At 38.5% G+C, this 13227-nt stretch overlaps 1 protein-coding gene and 1 long non-coding RNA gene across 5 annotated transcripts in view; one reads left to right on the top strand and one right to left on the bottom strand.

Annotated features, from left to right (window-relative positions):
- LOC140685789 (uncharacterized) overlaps nucleotides 1–11508 on the bottom strand; it is a 31092-nt gene extending 19584 nt beyond the window's left edge. Inside the window, exons 1-3 of one of the 2 annotated variants that reach the window (XR_012059233.1) lie at nucleotides 10884–11508; nucleotides 10556–10628; nucleotides 9987–10033 (exon numbers count right to left, since the gene is read on the bottom strand). This is a non-coding gene — a long non-coding RNA (uncharacterized lncRNA). The remainder of the gene's footprint in view (nucleotides 1–9986; nucleotides 10034–10555; nucleotides 10629–10883) is intronic. The other variant, XR_012059232.1, reaches the window with a different exon arrangement.
- The window catches only part of ADAD1 (adenosine deaminase domain containing 1), a 66284-nt gene continuing 64145 nt past the window's right edge, over nucleotides 11089–13227 (top strand). For all 3 annotated transcript variants that reach the window (XM_072938104.1, XM_072938087.1, XM_072938095.1), the window contains exons 1-3: nucleotides 11089–11338; nucleotides 11737–11916; nucleotides 12677–12865. In XM_072938104.1, the coding sequence (XP_072794205.1) occupies nucleotides 11745–11916; nucleotides 12677–12865 (361 nt within the window). In that variant the 5' untranslated portion in view covers nucleotides 11089–11338; nucleotides 11737–11744. The remainder of the gene's footprint in view (nucleotides 11339–11736; nucleotides 11917–12676; nucleotides 12866–13227) is intronic.

The raw sequence follows: 13227 nt of genomic DNA, 5'->3' as shown, positions 1-13227 counted from the left end.
TTTGCTGGATATATAATATGTGCACTTATGACAGAAATACCAATAAGTAGATGTAGTGCTAATTTCTGGTACCATTTAATACTTTTTCATAACATATGAAACCATCTGGTCACTTCTACTGATTTCACACGTTCCTTTATTATAATCAAGTATGGCTAGTGGCTTCATTTGTAAGATTGCGGCGACGAGCAGATGAATTTGAACCAGTACCATAATGGTTGTGTGTTTTGTCGAAAGTATTCTTATATCCTGAACATCTTCCCATTTCAGGATGACAATTCCATTGTCATCTTCTTGCAAAACCATTTCACCTCTTTTTAGTGGATGGACATAACATCTTTCAAAATAAACTTATTGTGCAATACAGTCCCAACAACATGAGTTTTCAAACGAAATATTTCAGGGCCAATTAGTACCTGGTGTAGAAGTTATCTATATACAAGGTATGTCCTTCATTCAGTAATTTTTCTGCAAGCTCAATGAAAACATTTTGAACTAATCCAATTTGCCTGACTCCACTATTCTCTCATCCAGAATGTATTTTTATTGACCATGTATAACCTTCAGTTGAACATAACTTAAATAATTTTATTCCATATTTGTGTGTCTTATTTGGCATATATTATCTAAACATAAGCTTTCCCCTGCAAGGAACCACCATCTCATCAATTATCAACAGTGATATTTTTCCAAATCTATCACTTCTTTCAATAGCTTCATTATTTGCAAAGTGCAAATCTGATAATAAATCAAAATGATCACGAGATATCATGGTATGTGGCAATGTGAAATTGTAAAGGGAGTTTTTTGAAAAATATTTAGTTATAAATATTGGTTTCTCACTAGACCCATCCAAATCAGAAGAGCAAGGAATTTTTTAATTTCTTCAGAAGTAGGTTTCCACCTCTTAATTTGACTATATTCCATATTTAGATATTGAGGTAATTTTTGTTCTGCATATGTTTGTCTCCTTTACCAAAAGGTTTAGTATTTCACTATCTAAAGATAGTGAAAGAACTTCACCTGAGCTGGTATCACAAGGTAATTCTGTCAAAAGTCCACTTTCTCCTGTAAATATAAATGACTTGTGTCTGCCACTAAACTCTTTCCACTGAGTATTGTCCAGTAACATCATCATCTATTTCTTCCTCTTCTTCTACAACTAATTGTTCTAAAACCTCCTCAATGTTTTCAACTTCAACATCACCTTTCTCCTCATTCTCTGAGATTGAACTTGACAAAATTTTATTTATGTATCTTCTTCTGACATGGATCACTTCATCAACACTGCTAGGATTGCTGTCAACTGTATTTTTACATTGTCTGACAGACATTGTAAGGATAAGAAAAATCACAGAATGATACTGAAAGATGCACAGACTCTGAGATGCAGAATAAAACTGCTGAGCCAAGTCGAACAGAGCAGGCCAACGAACAGAGTACCATTCTAAACAACCACTTATCTACCGGTTCTACTAGTCAGATCATATATCATTCTCAAGCTAATGAATATCAAAATAATGCCACAGAATCCCAGACTATTCTATTACCTGAATTTATTCCGTGCAGAATAATGATATTCCAAAAAGAAATAAAATGGTGAAGAGGTCAAAAATTGAAAATAAGAAAAAAAATTTTTAAACAATTCCAATTATACTGGAAAAATAAACAGATTAATTATAAGCACATATATTGTTAGTGCATCACACTGTGGTGAAGTGTGAATTTGGGCCCTGCAGGAAACACACTCAATCCACAGTGGGAGATCAACGTGTTAATGATGAAAGAATAAATTTTTTTCCTTTAAAATTCAGAATAAGGCAAGGATGTCTTGATTCACTGCTCCTCTACAACATCATACTGAAAGTTGTAACCAGTGTTTTTAGGTAAAATAACCTTCACGTAAATATGTCAAAGTGATTTTTGATAAAGGTGCAAAAGAAATTCAATAGAGGAAAAACAGTCTTCTTGAATGGTGCTGAAACAATTAAATGTCCATAGGCGCATACACACAAAAAGAAGCTGGACATAAGCTTAACAACTTATACAAAAAAAATTTATTCAACTTTGAAAAATGTACACCTAATATAAAACTTAAAATTATGAAATTGTCTAGAAGAAAACATAGGGGAAATGTGTGACCTTGGATTTGGGGATAAGTTTTTAGATACAATACCAACAGAATGAACCATAAAAGAAAAAATTGATACAGAAATACCTCATTTTATTGAGCTCTCCTTTACTGCACTTCATAGATCCTATTTTTTTTTTTTAACAAATGGAAGGTTTGTGGCAACCCTGCATTGTCAGGCGATGGTTAGAAGTTTTTGACAATAAAGTATTATGCACATTTTTAAAGGCATAGTGCTATTGCACACTTAATAGCCTACATTATAGTGTAAATACAACTTTCTCATGCACTGGGAAACAAAAAATTTGTGTGACTCACTTTATTGTGATACTTGCTTTATTTCAGTGATCTGGAACTAAGCTCACAGTATCTCCAAGGTATGCCTGTAAATCAGACTATCAAAATTAAAAACTTCTGGTCACAAGGACACTATTAAGAGAATACCCAAGCCAGAGGCTGGGAGAAAATATATGCAAATCACATATCCAATGAAGGATTTGTATAAAGAATCCATAAATACTCTTCAAACTTAATAAAAACTTAGAAAAGAAAATTTCCATGTAGAAAATGGGTAAAAGACTTGAACAGATACTTAACTAAGGAAAGTATATGGATGGCAAAGATATATGAAAATATACTCAACATCATTAGACATTAGGGAAATGCATATTAAAACTACAATTAGATAACACCTCAAATCTACTATAATGGCTAAAATAAAAGTTAAAAAACTAACAAAATACCAAATGCTGGTAAAAATGCAGTGCAATAGGAATTCTCATTTATTGTTGGTGGAAATGAAAAAATGTTATAGTCACTCTAGAAAGTTTTGGCAGTTTCTTCTAAATTTAAATATATACTATGGACTGAATGTGTCTCCCTAAAATTCATATGTCAGATATCTAATTCCCAATGTGATTGTAATTGGAGGTGGGGCCTCTGGGAAGTGATTAAGTAATCAGCTATCATGAATGGGATTAGTACCCTTATAAAAGAGACTCCAGGGGAGGGTCAAGATAGCAGAGTAGTAGGACCACATGCTCACCTCTCCCTGTGACTACAACAAAACCACAACTGACTGCTAAACAACCATTGGAAAAAAAAAAAAAAGACTGGAACCTAGCAAAAGAGATCTTCTTCAACTGGAAACATAAAAAGGGAACCACAGTGGGATAGTAGGAGGGGCATGCTCATGATATAATTGGGCCCCATGGCTCCCGAGTGCGTGACCCACAAGCTGAAGAACAATTAAGTCACAGAGGCCCTCCCACAGGAGTGAGAGTTCTGAGCCGCACATCAGGCTCCCTAGCTTGGGGTTCCAGTATTGGGAGGAGGAGACCCTAGGACATCTGGTTTTGAAGGCCAGTGGGGCTTAACTCTAGGAGCCCCATGGGACTGGGGGAAATAGAGACTTTCATTCTCTTGGGAAGAGTACACAGAATCTCACACATATCAGGTCCAAGGGCAGAATCAGTGATTTCATAGGAACCTGGGCCAGATCTGCCTGCTGGATTTGGAGGGTTTCCTCGGAAGGTAGGAGAGGGCTGTGGCTCACCCTGGGGACATAAAAGCTGGTGGCAGACATTCAGGGAGTGTTCATCTACAAGAGCTTTCCTAGAGGCTGACATCCTGATTGGATCATTAGCACCATGATCTAGCTCCACCCAATAGCCTGTAGGTTTAAGTGAAGGACAAACAACATACTGGGAGGGATTTCAGCCCCACCCATCAGCAGACTTCCTAAGCCACAAACACCTCTAGACACGCCCCTAGACATGGTCCTACCTATTAGAAGACCAGGACCAAGCTTCACCCAGCAGTGTGGAGGCACTAACTCCTCCTGCCAGGAAACCTGCACAAGCCTCTAATCCAGCCTCATCTACCAGCTAGCAGATACTAGAAATAAGAAAACAACAATCCCGAAGTCTGCAGAAGGAATCCATAAACATAGGACAGACACTACCCAGGGACTGGATGGATCCTGGACCTAGGGTGACAAGAGAGGAGAATAAGGCTGGGACGCATAGGATGTCTCCCACAGAGGGCCACTTCTCCAAGGTCAAGAAATATAACTAACCTACCTAAAAATACAAATAGAAAGGTAGACAATACGAAGTGGCAGAGAAATGTCTTCCAGGCTAAGGCAAGGATAAAATCCCAGAAGAAGACATAAGTGATAAGGAGACAGGCAACCTATCCAAGAAAGAGTTTAGAATAATGATGGAGAAGATGTTCAGAGAACTCAAGAGGAGTACAGATCCAGAGCAAAGTTTTTAGCGAAGAGCTGGAAAATATAAAGAATACACAGAGTTGAAGAATAAAATTACTGAAATGACTAACATACTAGAAGAAACCAAGAATAGACTAAATGAGGCAGAAGAACGGGTAAGTGAGCTAAAAGACAGTGGAAATCACTACTATAGAACAGAAAAAAAAAAGATGAAAAGAAATTAGGATAGTTTGAAAGAACTCTGGGATAACATGAAGCCTGCAAACTAATATTTGCAATATAGGGGATCTAGAAAGAGAAGAAAGAGAGAAAGGACCTGAGAAAGTTTTTGAAGAGATAATAACTGAACACTTCCCTGACTTGGGAAAGGAAAAGTCACCCAAGTCAAGGAAGCTCAGAGTTCCACACAGGATCAACCCAAAAAGGAACATACCAGTGCACATAGTAATCAAATGAACAAAAATTAAGGATAAGGAGAAAATATTAAAATCAGCAAGAGAAAAGCAACAAATGAGATACAAAGGAGCTTCCAAAAGGTTATCAGTTGATTTTTCAGCAGAAATTGTATATGCCAGAAGGGAGTGACACAATATATTTAAAGCGATGAAGGGGGAAAGCTTAACAATCTAGAATACTCTACCCAGCAAGGCTCTCGCTCAGATTGATGAAAAAACCAAAACCATCACAGATAAAAGCTTGCAAATAATGTGTTTTGATCTGAGTTCTTAAAACAGAACTTGATACAGTTTTAGATGGGAAGGGGATGGTAACTATCATAGGCCATCTTAATTACCCAAAATAACTGATTTCTCCTAATTCTCAAAGATCTTTATTTAAAAAATCATCCACTTGGGTGCAGGTTTGCCATGATAAGGCCTTATGCATTAGTGCTTAATACACATTTGTTGAATAAAAGTAATACTCAAAATGGGATTAGCCAGTCACTAGAAAGTCATTTTTATTGTAGTCTACCTGGTATGAGAGAAAGAAGTCACACATAAGCAAGGGGAAATCTAGAATGAATGTTGTGGTGTTGGATTACAAACAAACATACAGGTACAAACACATCTTTATGTATAGATACCAAAATACAAATGTGTCTGTATATATGAGTTAGTATTTATTAGCTCTGTTCTCTGTGCAGGCACGGAAGCAATGACACTTCAATAGCAACAAGTACCACTAGCTCCAAGATCTTAGCTTCTCTTTATGATTATCCAATGAAAAATAACCAGGGTTTCCTGAAGAAATGGCCAATTTTAGGTCTGGGGCAAGAAAAATACAAGCATCTTATAGTGCCAGAAAGTAAGGAAATACTTTTTTTTTAATGGGGAGATGTCAAAAGGGCACAGGAGTCAACATGAAAGAGCTGCCGAAGCTGGGACAATCAAAGCAACAAAATAGTAACAGTACTGGATTATACCCATATAATAATTTAAAAAATGACTCCAAACTGGTGTAAATGACTGAATATACATAAGGGAAGGGGACAATTTTTCTTATAAATATTACAAATAATAGATGTAGAAGGAATGAGGGAAATAGAAAATCACCATTAGAACATCACAGTAGAAGTTCTGGTTCAGATGATGAAATAGGAAGATCCCAAACTCTCCTCCTCCCACAGACACACCGAATGTACAGCTACATATAGAACAATTTCCTCTGAAAAAACCCACAAAACTAGCTGAGCGACGCCTACGCAATGGGCAACCAAAAAATCCCCACATCTACACAGGCAGAAGAGGCTGAGACACAATCTCGCCATAAACCCCACCCCTAGTGTGGCGGCACACAGTCAGTAAGGAACTCACAACTCCAAGCTTCTGCTCAAGGAGAAAGGGTTTGAATTCTACATCGGACAACTTTGAAGACCTGCACCTAAGAGATGAGCCCCTAAAACATCTAGCTATGAAATCCAATAGGGCTTGCATCCACAAGACACACAAAGCCATAGTGAACTGAGAAACAGTCCTGAAAGGGTTTGCATGGACTCACTGTGACTACATCCTAGGCCCAGCACTGAGGTAACTGACTGAAACATCCAGTCCTTCTGTAAAAGAGGACTATTTGCTTATCTTAAAGCTTTGGGCTAAGGAGAAGGCATCTAATTTAACACACATCTAGGGGTCTACCTAAATACTCTCCAAAGATCATAGAGGCCAGCAGGCACCATCTTTGTGTCCTCCCTCTGCCTCACCCCAGGTCACAAGTACCTCCCAGAAAGGAGTTTGTGCACATGTCTGGTGCCCTAGTTTTTGTGCATACCACCCAGAGGTCACCTCGTGATTGCCTGACTCTGGTGAACTCAGAAGGGCTTATGTTCACAGGTCCCACAAGACTGTAACAACAAAATTATTAACTGGCTATCCACCCAGGGCACAGTGGAGAAGCAGCAGACTGTGAAAGAGCCCTATTAGTTTATCTTCATACTGTGGCCTGAGGGGCAGGTTTCTACTTAAACACACATATAAGGGCCCACTGCAATCCTCTCCAGAGACCAGGGAGGCTAGGCTGGTGGCACTATCTTCATGTCTTCCCCCACGTCACCCCAGATCACCAGTGTCTCTCTGAGAAGCCTGTGCACATGTCTGGCACCCCAGAAGACACATCTCTTAATAGCCTGGCTCTGGTGGCTAGTGCGTGGGTTGGGTTCATGGGTTTAATGGGATGGCGGTAAACAAAGAAAAAGTTCTTAATTGGCTATCATCCCAGACTCAGTGCATCCCAGACTCAGAGGGGGCAAACAGAAAAGCCCAACACCCAGTCTCCCCCTGAAAGAGGTATATTTGCATACTTTCAAAGTTTCTACCTCAGGATTCAGCTTTCAATCAGACTAAATGTAGGTAATGACTAAAATCTTCCCTCCATTGGGTCACTGATAGGTCTTGACACACCCTCAACTATACAGAGGCACTAAGAACAAACTAGACTACTTAGACAACCACAGAGTTTTTGAGAAGCAACCATGAATGAGCTAGGGAAGGGCTGAACAATAACGTTCATCTCCTACATGAGGCCAATCCTTTAAGACTGGAAGAGGTGGCTGTTTTTTCTAATGCAGAGAAGTGGACTGGAGACTCAAGAAAAACGAAGAAACAAAGGAATGTGTTTCAAATGAAAGAACAAAATAAAACCTTAGAAAAAGTCCTTAATAAAAAGGAAGATAAGTGATTTATTTGAGAAACAGTACAAAATAAGTTATAAATGTTTACCAAGCTCAGAAGAATAGATTAAAAAAGTGAGAACTTCAACAAAGAGATAGAAAATACAAGTACTAAATAAAAATCACAAAGCTGAATAATACAATAACTGAACTAAAAAATACAATAGAGGGGTTCATCAGACTAGATGAAACAGCAGAAAAAATCAGTGTACTCGAAGACAGAGCAGTGGCACTTGCCTAATCAGGCACATGAAAGTGGACGACTATCTAACACCATATACAAAAATCAACTCAAAATGGATTAAAGACATGAACCTAATAAGACCTGAAACCATAAAACTCCTAGTAGAAAACATAGGTGGTAAGCTCCTTGACTTTGGTGTTGGTAATGTTTTTTTGAATTTGACATCCAAAGCAAAGGCAACAAAAGCAAAGATAAGCAAGCAGGACTGTATAGGGCTAAAAAAGTTTCTTCACAGGAGAGAAAACCATTAACAAAATGAAAAGGCAACTTACAGAATGGAAAAAAATATATTTTCAAATCATATATCTGATAAGGGTTTAATACCCAAAATGCACAAAGAACTCATGAAACTCAATACCAAAAAAATCAAGCAATCTGATTTTTAAAATCGTGTATACCAAAGAAGGTACAGAGATGGCCAATAGGTATATGAAAAGGTGTTCAACATCACTATCAGAGAAATGCAAATCAAAACCACAATGAGATAACCACTTCACATCTAATGGAACAGCTATTACCAAAAAGACAAGAAATAACAAATGTTGGCGAGGATGTGGATAAAAGGGAACCCTCATACACTGTTGCAGGGAATGTAAATTTGTTCAGTGGCTATGGAAAACAATACAGAAGTTCTGCAAAAATTAAAAACAGAACTACCATATGATCCAGCATTTCCACTACTGGTGTTTATCCTAAGGAAATGAAAACCCTAACTGGAAAAGGCATCTGCACCCCCATTTTTAGTGCAGCATTATTTATAATAGCCAAGACATGGAACAAAATAAATGTCCATCAATGGAGGAACAGACAGAAAGATGTGGTATATATACACAACTGAATATCATTCATCCATAAAAAAGGGAAATCTTGCCATTTGCGACAACATGGATTGACTTTGAGGGCATTAGGATAAGTGAAATAAGACAGGGAAATACAAACACTATATAATTTCACTTAAATGACGTCATAGATACAAAGAACAGATTAGGGGTTACCAGAAGCAAGAGGTAAGAATATCAAAAGGCACAAGCTTTCAGTTATAAAATAAATAAGTCCTGGGGATGTTATACACAGTATGGTGATTATAATTAATAATACTGTATTGTATATTTGCTAAGTTAGATCTTAAAAATTCTTATCACAAGAAAAAAAATTGCAACTGTGTGTGGTGATGAATGTTAACTAGATTTGTTGTGGTGATCAATATGCAATACACACGTATACCAAATCACGTTTTACACCTGAAACTAATATAAAGTTATATGTCCATCATATCTCAATAAAAAAGAAGAAATTTAACTGAGAAAACATATCTAAGAAAAAAAGACCACCACAGTAATAACTGCTTCAGGCAAAACGAAAATTAGACTCCAGGGTGAAATAGGATACGTGCATAGCCTCAATTATCTCTCTCAAAGTATTTATAAATATGGTGGTTTTAACATATGTTCACAAATTCTGTGATACTCCTCTCTCCAGGAGGTTGACCTCTATTTCCCTCCCCTTGTGTGTATGTCGGACTTCCTCCTAACAAGAGTATAGAAAATGGAAAACAGTAACTTCATAGTGGAAAAACCTGACAGATACAACCTTTACCAAGTCATCAAGGTTAGCATTGCCACTAACAGTTGATATCACATACTCTTTGATATGCCACAAGATGTGCACCTGACTTCTGTAGCAGTCTTCCCAAATTATCCTTAACTCTTGTATAACCATAAGAAAACATCAGGTATATGTAAATTGAGGACCATTTCACAAAACATCCAAAAAGGACTCTTCAAAAGTATCAAGGTCAAGAAAAATAAGGGAAGACTGAAAATTTATCATAGACCACAGAAAATTAAGGAGGCAAGACCAGTAAGTGCAATGCAGTATCCTGGACTGACTCTGCAACAGAAAGTGGACATTAGTTAAAAAACTGGTGAAATATGAATAAAGTACATAGTGTAGTTAGTAGTATTGCACCAAGGTTAATTTCTTAGTTTTGATAAATGTATTGGTGTGCAAGATGTTAACATTAGGGGGAACTAGATGGAAGAATATAGAGAAACTTTATAATTTTTCTATAACTCTAAAATTATTTCAAAATAAAATATTATACATATATGCTTTCTAAGAATAATTTTTAACCATTCCTTTTACTTTTTGAGCTTCTATTTCTACTCAAATTTGATCCTAATTATATATTTTTGTACTTTTAAGTTTTACTCACCATTCTTAGCATACTTCTTGGCACCAAGATTTTAATTTTTAAATTTCCTGTAAGAAAAAGATTATAAATGTTAAAGGGGGATAAAAGCTAGGCTTTTATCGTTACAATTATTAACGAGCACTGGATCAAAGCAACATAACACATTCTGATAGTCACTAAAGAAAAATATGCTGCTTTTATTGAAAATACATTGAGTAAAGAAATAAGGCTGTTTTTTCCTCCCATTTAGCCCATGTATCCGTAGATGGATGCCACTCCCATCAATTCTATTGCTGTTTTCTATTTCTTATTTAAAAGTGATTTAATCCTTGAGAAACTTTTACCACACACAAAAAGAATTAGAGGGGTATTTAAATTTTGTTATAACAATGTCAGTCAATTCCTTGACGTCCTTGTGGACTACATGCCAAAACTGGTTTAGTAATTTACCATTTAAAATATTTTCAGCGATCTATCAACTAACACCTCCACTAGGGCCTCCTTCAACTTTCACAAGAGTAAAGAATTGAGAACACCTATACTGGGTTTGTCACGTCTATATTAGAGCCATTAGCTCTGAACGCCCTCACCTGTTTTCATGATTGATTATTCTTTGCTTGGCTCCACCACTGAGGCTCCTGCAGGAGTCCAGGATGTTTTTTTCTGAAAACAGGAGAGACACCGTAAGGCCAAACCTTGTCCACAGGTGCAACCTTTGAGAATAATTAGGACAAAAAGAATAGAAACCACCCACACATATAGGTTCCCCTAGGACAGCCCCCCAAGCCCACTAGATAAGGAGGCCGCGTTACAGCGCTCTGTCAGGACGGAGAGGGAAAGGCAGGGTGAGAAGGAGGTGTGTGCGCAGGGCATCAGCCAGGAGAGTGACGAGACCCAACTGCGCGACTTCATAACCACCTTCTCCAGCACCGAAGGTAGCCAATAGGCCTGAGCACCCACGCTACGAGACCTGCGCGGGCATCACGTGGCCCTGAACGCGCGCGACGCTCGCGTCGCACCACTTGGAGACGACGCAGGCAGTGGAGCGCGGCAGGCACGCGCTGGCGCATGCGCAGGGGTGGGAGCGCGGGCCGCAGAGACGGTTGGTGATTGGATGCGGCAGGCGCAGGCGCGTCCGACCCGCCCCTGCAGCGAGGCCGCGAGACCGCGAGACCGCTTTTGAAAGACGCAGCGCTGGTCGCGTGGCTTTCACGCCAAGCGGTCTGAAGTGAGAGGTTGAGGCCAGCGGGGAGAAGCAACGGCGTCGTCGTCAGCGGCAGGCCGGCGAGCCCCAGGCCTGCGGCCCTGTCTGCGGCTCAGTCAGAACTACCCGCCAGCGGGGTCCGGCCAGCAGGGCAAGAAGGACAATTTTGGTGGGTGGGAGTTGGGCAGGGACTTGGGAGGCTGCCAACAGGCTGCTGCGGGTCTCATGTTTTTGTTTTCTTTTCTTTCTTTTTCCCTGACCCCCGAGTAGGTGTAAGGGCTCTTCACTACAGGTCGCTCATTCTTTTCTTCCTCTTTGTGGTAACGCTGTGGGGAGGGATTTAGGAGACAGTTCTGTAAAAAAAAATAATAATAATAATAACAAAAAAACAAAAAAAACCTGAAAGACTCCAGTCACAAAGCAGTCATGACGTCAGTTAAGACGCTTTGACTTGTGAGTGTGTATGTAAAGGCTGTTTATGGGAATGTGGTTATTTCAGGGTATTTTTAGTCTACGTAGTACCTTGGGTTTTTGTTTGTTTTCTGCCAATTTTCTTACAATTTGTAGGTGAGAAAATGTCTGGCAACAACGACTGGTTTCAGGGTTCTCGGGTCCCTAGCTTTGCTCAGATGCTGAAAAAGAACTTGCCAGTTCAGCCATCAGCCCAGACGGTATCTACACCTGCAGGATACTCCTCGGAGAGTTACAGCCTGTCGGATATGGCATCCAAGGTTACGCAAGTGACGGGTACAAACTCTTTTACATTTGTCATAATGCCTGTATTCTTTATGATTCTGGGATGGCCAGTAAGTTTTATTGAGCCTCTGCTTTAAATGTTTCCTGGATATATATCCGTTTACCTGTGGCCATGTACCGACTAAAACTTGAATTTGACTCCCAACACTGGAAATCCTTCCCCTGGCTGCTCACTTAATTGTTCTTTACCACATGAGATTAAACAATTTCCAGCGTGTCTTGCCTTTTTGAGGTGAGGCTGTGTTTTCCCCTTCAAGGAACGGAGCTGGACTTCTACTGGTTTATATTCCACATATCACTTAGCATAGTGTTGTGTAAAGCAGAGACAAACATACTTTAAAAATCCGATTGAATTCAACGTGAAAGTTTATATAAAATAGTGAATAGGAAGCAGAAACTGGGTTCTAGCCCCAAATCTGTCTGTCTTACGTTCTAGGCCTTAGTGATGTCATGTGTAGAAATGGCTTAGAGAGCCTCTGAAGAACTTGGCCGCGCTAAAATTCTATGATACTTTGATATCCCTTATGATACGGCAGTGAGAGCACTTTGTAATACAAACAGTCTTAATACTCCAAAAGATATATCCGGTAACAGGTTACACTTCTTTAGCAGTGGAAACTTATTTTTAATGAAAAACACATATGATTGTGTCTTGGAAAAATCTTCTGTTTTAGGGAAGAGTTTAGTGTTTTACTTGTCTTCTTCTTTTTTTAATTTAACCAAATTGACAAGCATAAATATTTATTATTAGGTAATTTTCCGGAACCATTGCTTTCCAAAGGCCTTTCATCTATTTCAAATCCTGTCCTTCCTCCGAAAAAAATACCTAAGGAATTTATAATGAAATACAAGCGTGGAGAGATAAATCCTGTGTCAGCCTTGCACCAGTTTGCACAAATGCAGCGGGTTCAGCTTGACCTTAAGGAAACAGTAACAACAGGCAAGTGCAAATTTGTATCTGGTTGTTACAGTACTGGGAAATACTTTCCTATTAAAAGCAAAGTATATAAGTAGTACTAAATTTGGTTATTTTCCTTATTTACCTAATGTTGGAGTTAGATAACTACTAGTATGTTTTGGCAAGTATACTTAAGAAATTTTTATGTTCATACTTCTTTAGCCATTTAAGCCTCTACATTTAACTTATACAAAATTTTTACAATCACTGAATTTTTCTTTTTATACATGGCTAGTTTAATGGAAATTTTATCAGCCTTGTAGATTTTCAGGTGTAAATAAGTACTCCTCATAGCACAAACATGCTTTTGTGTGAATATTACATATTTGGACTATGATTGTTTT

This window comes from Vicugna pacos, chromosome 2 (assembly GCF_048564905.1).
Source record: "Vicugna pacos chromosome 2, VicPac4, whole genome shotgun sequence".
Lineage (NCBI taxonomy): Eukaryota > Metazoa > Chordata > Mammalia > Artiodactyla > Camelidae > Vicugna > Vicugna pacos.
The sequence above is the reverse complement of the archived record's forward strand: the minus strand, read 5'-3'. Positions and strand labels throughout refer to the sequence as shown.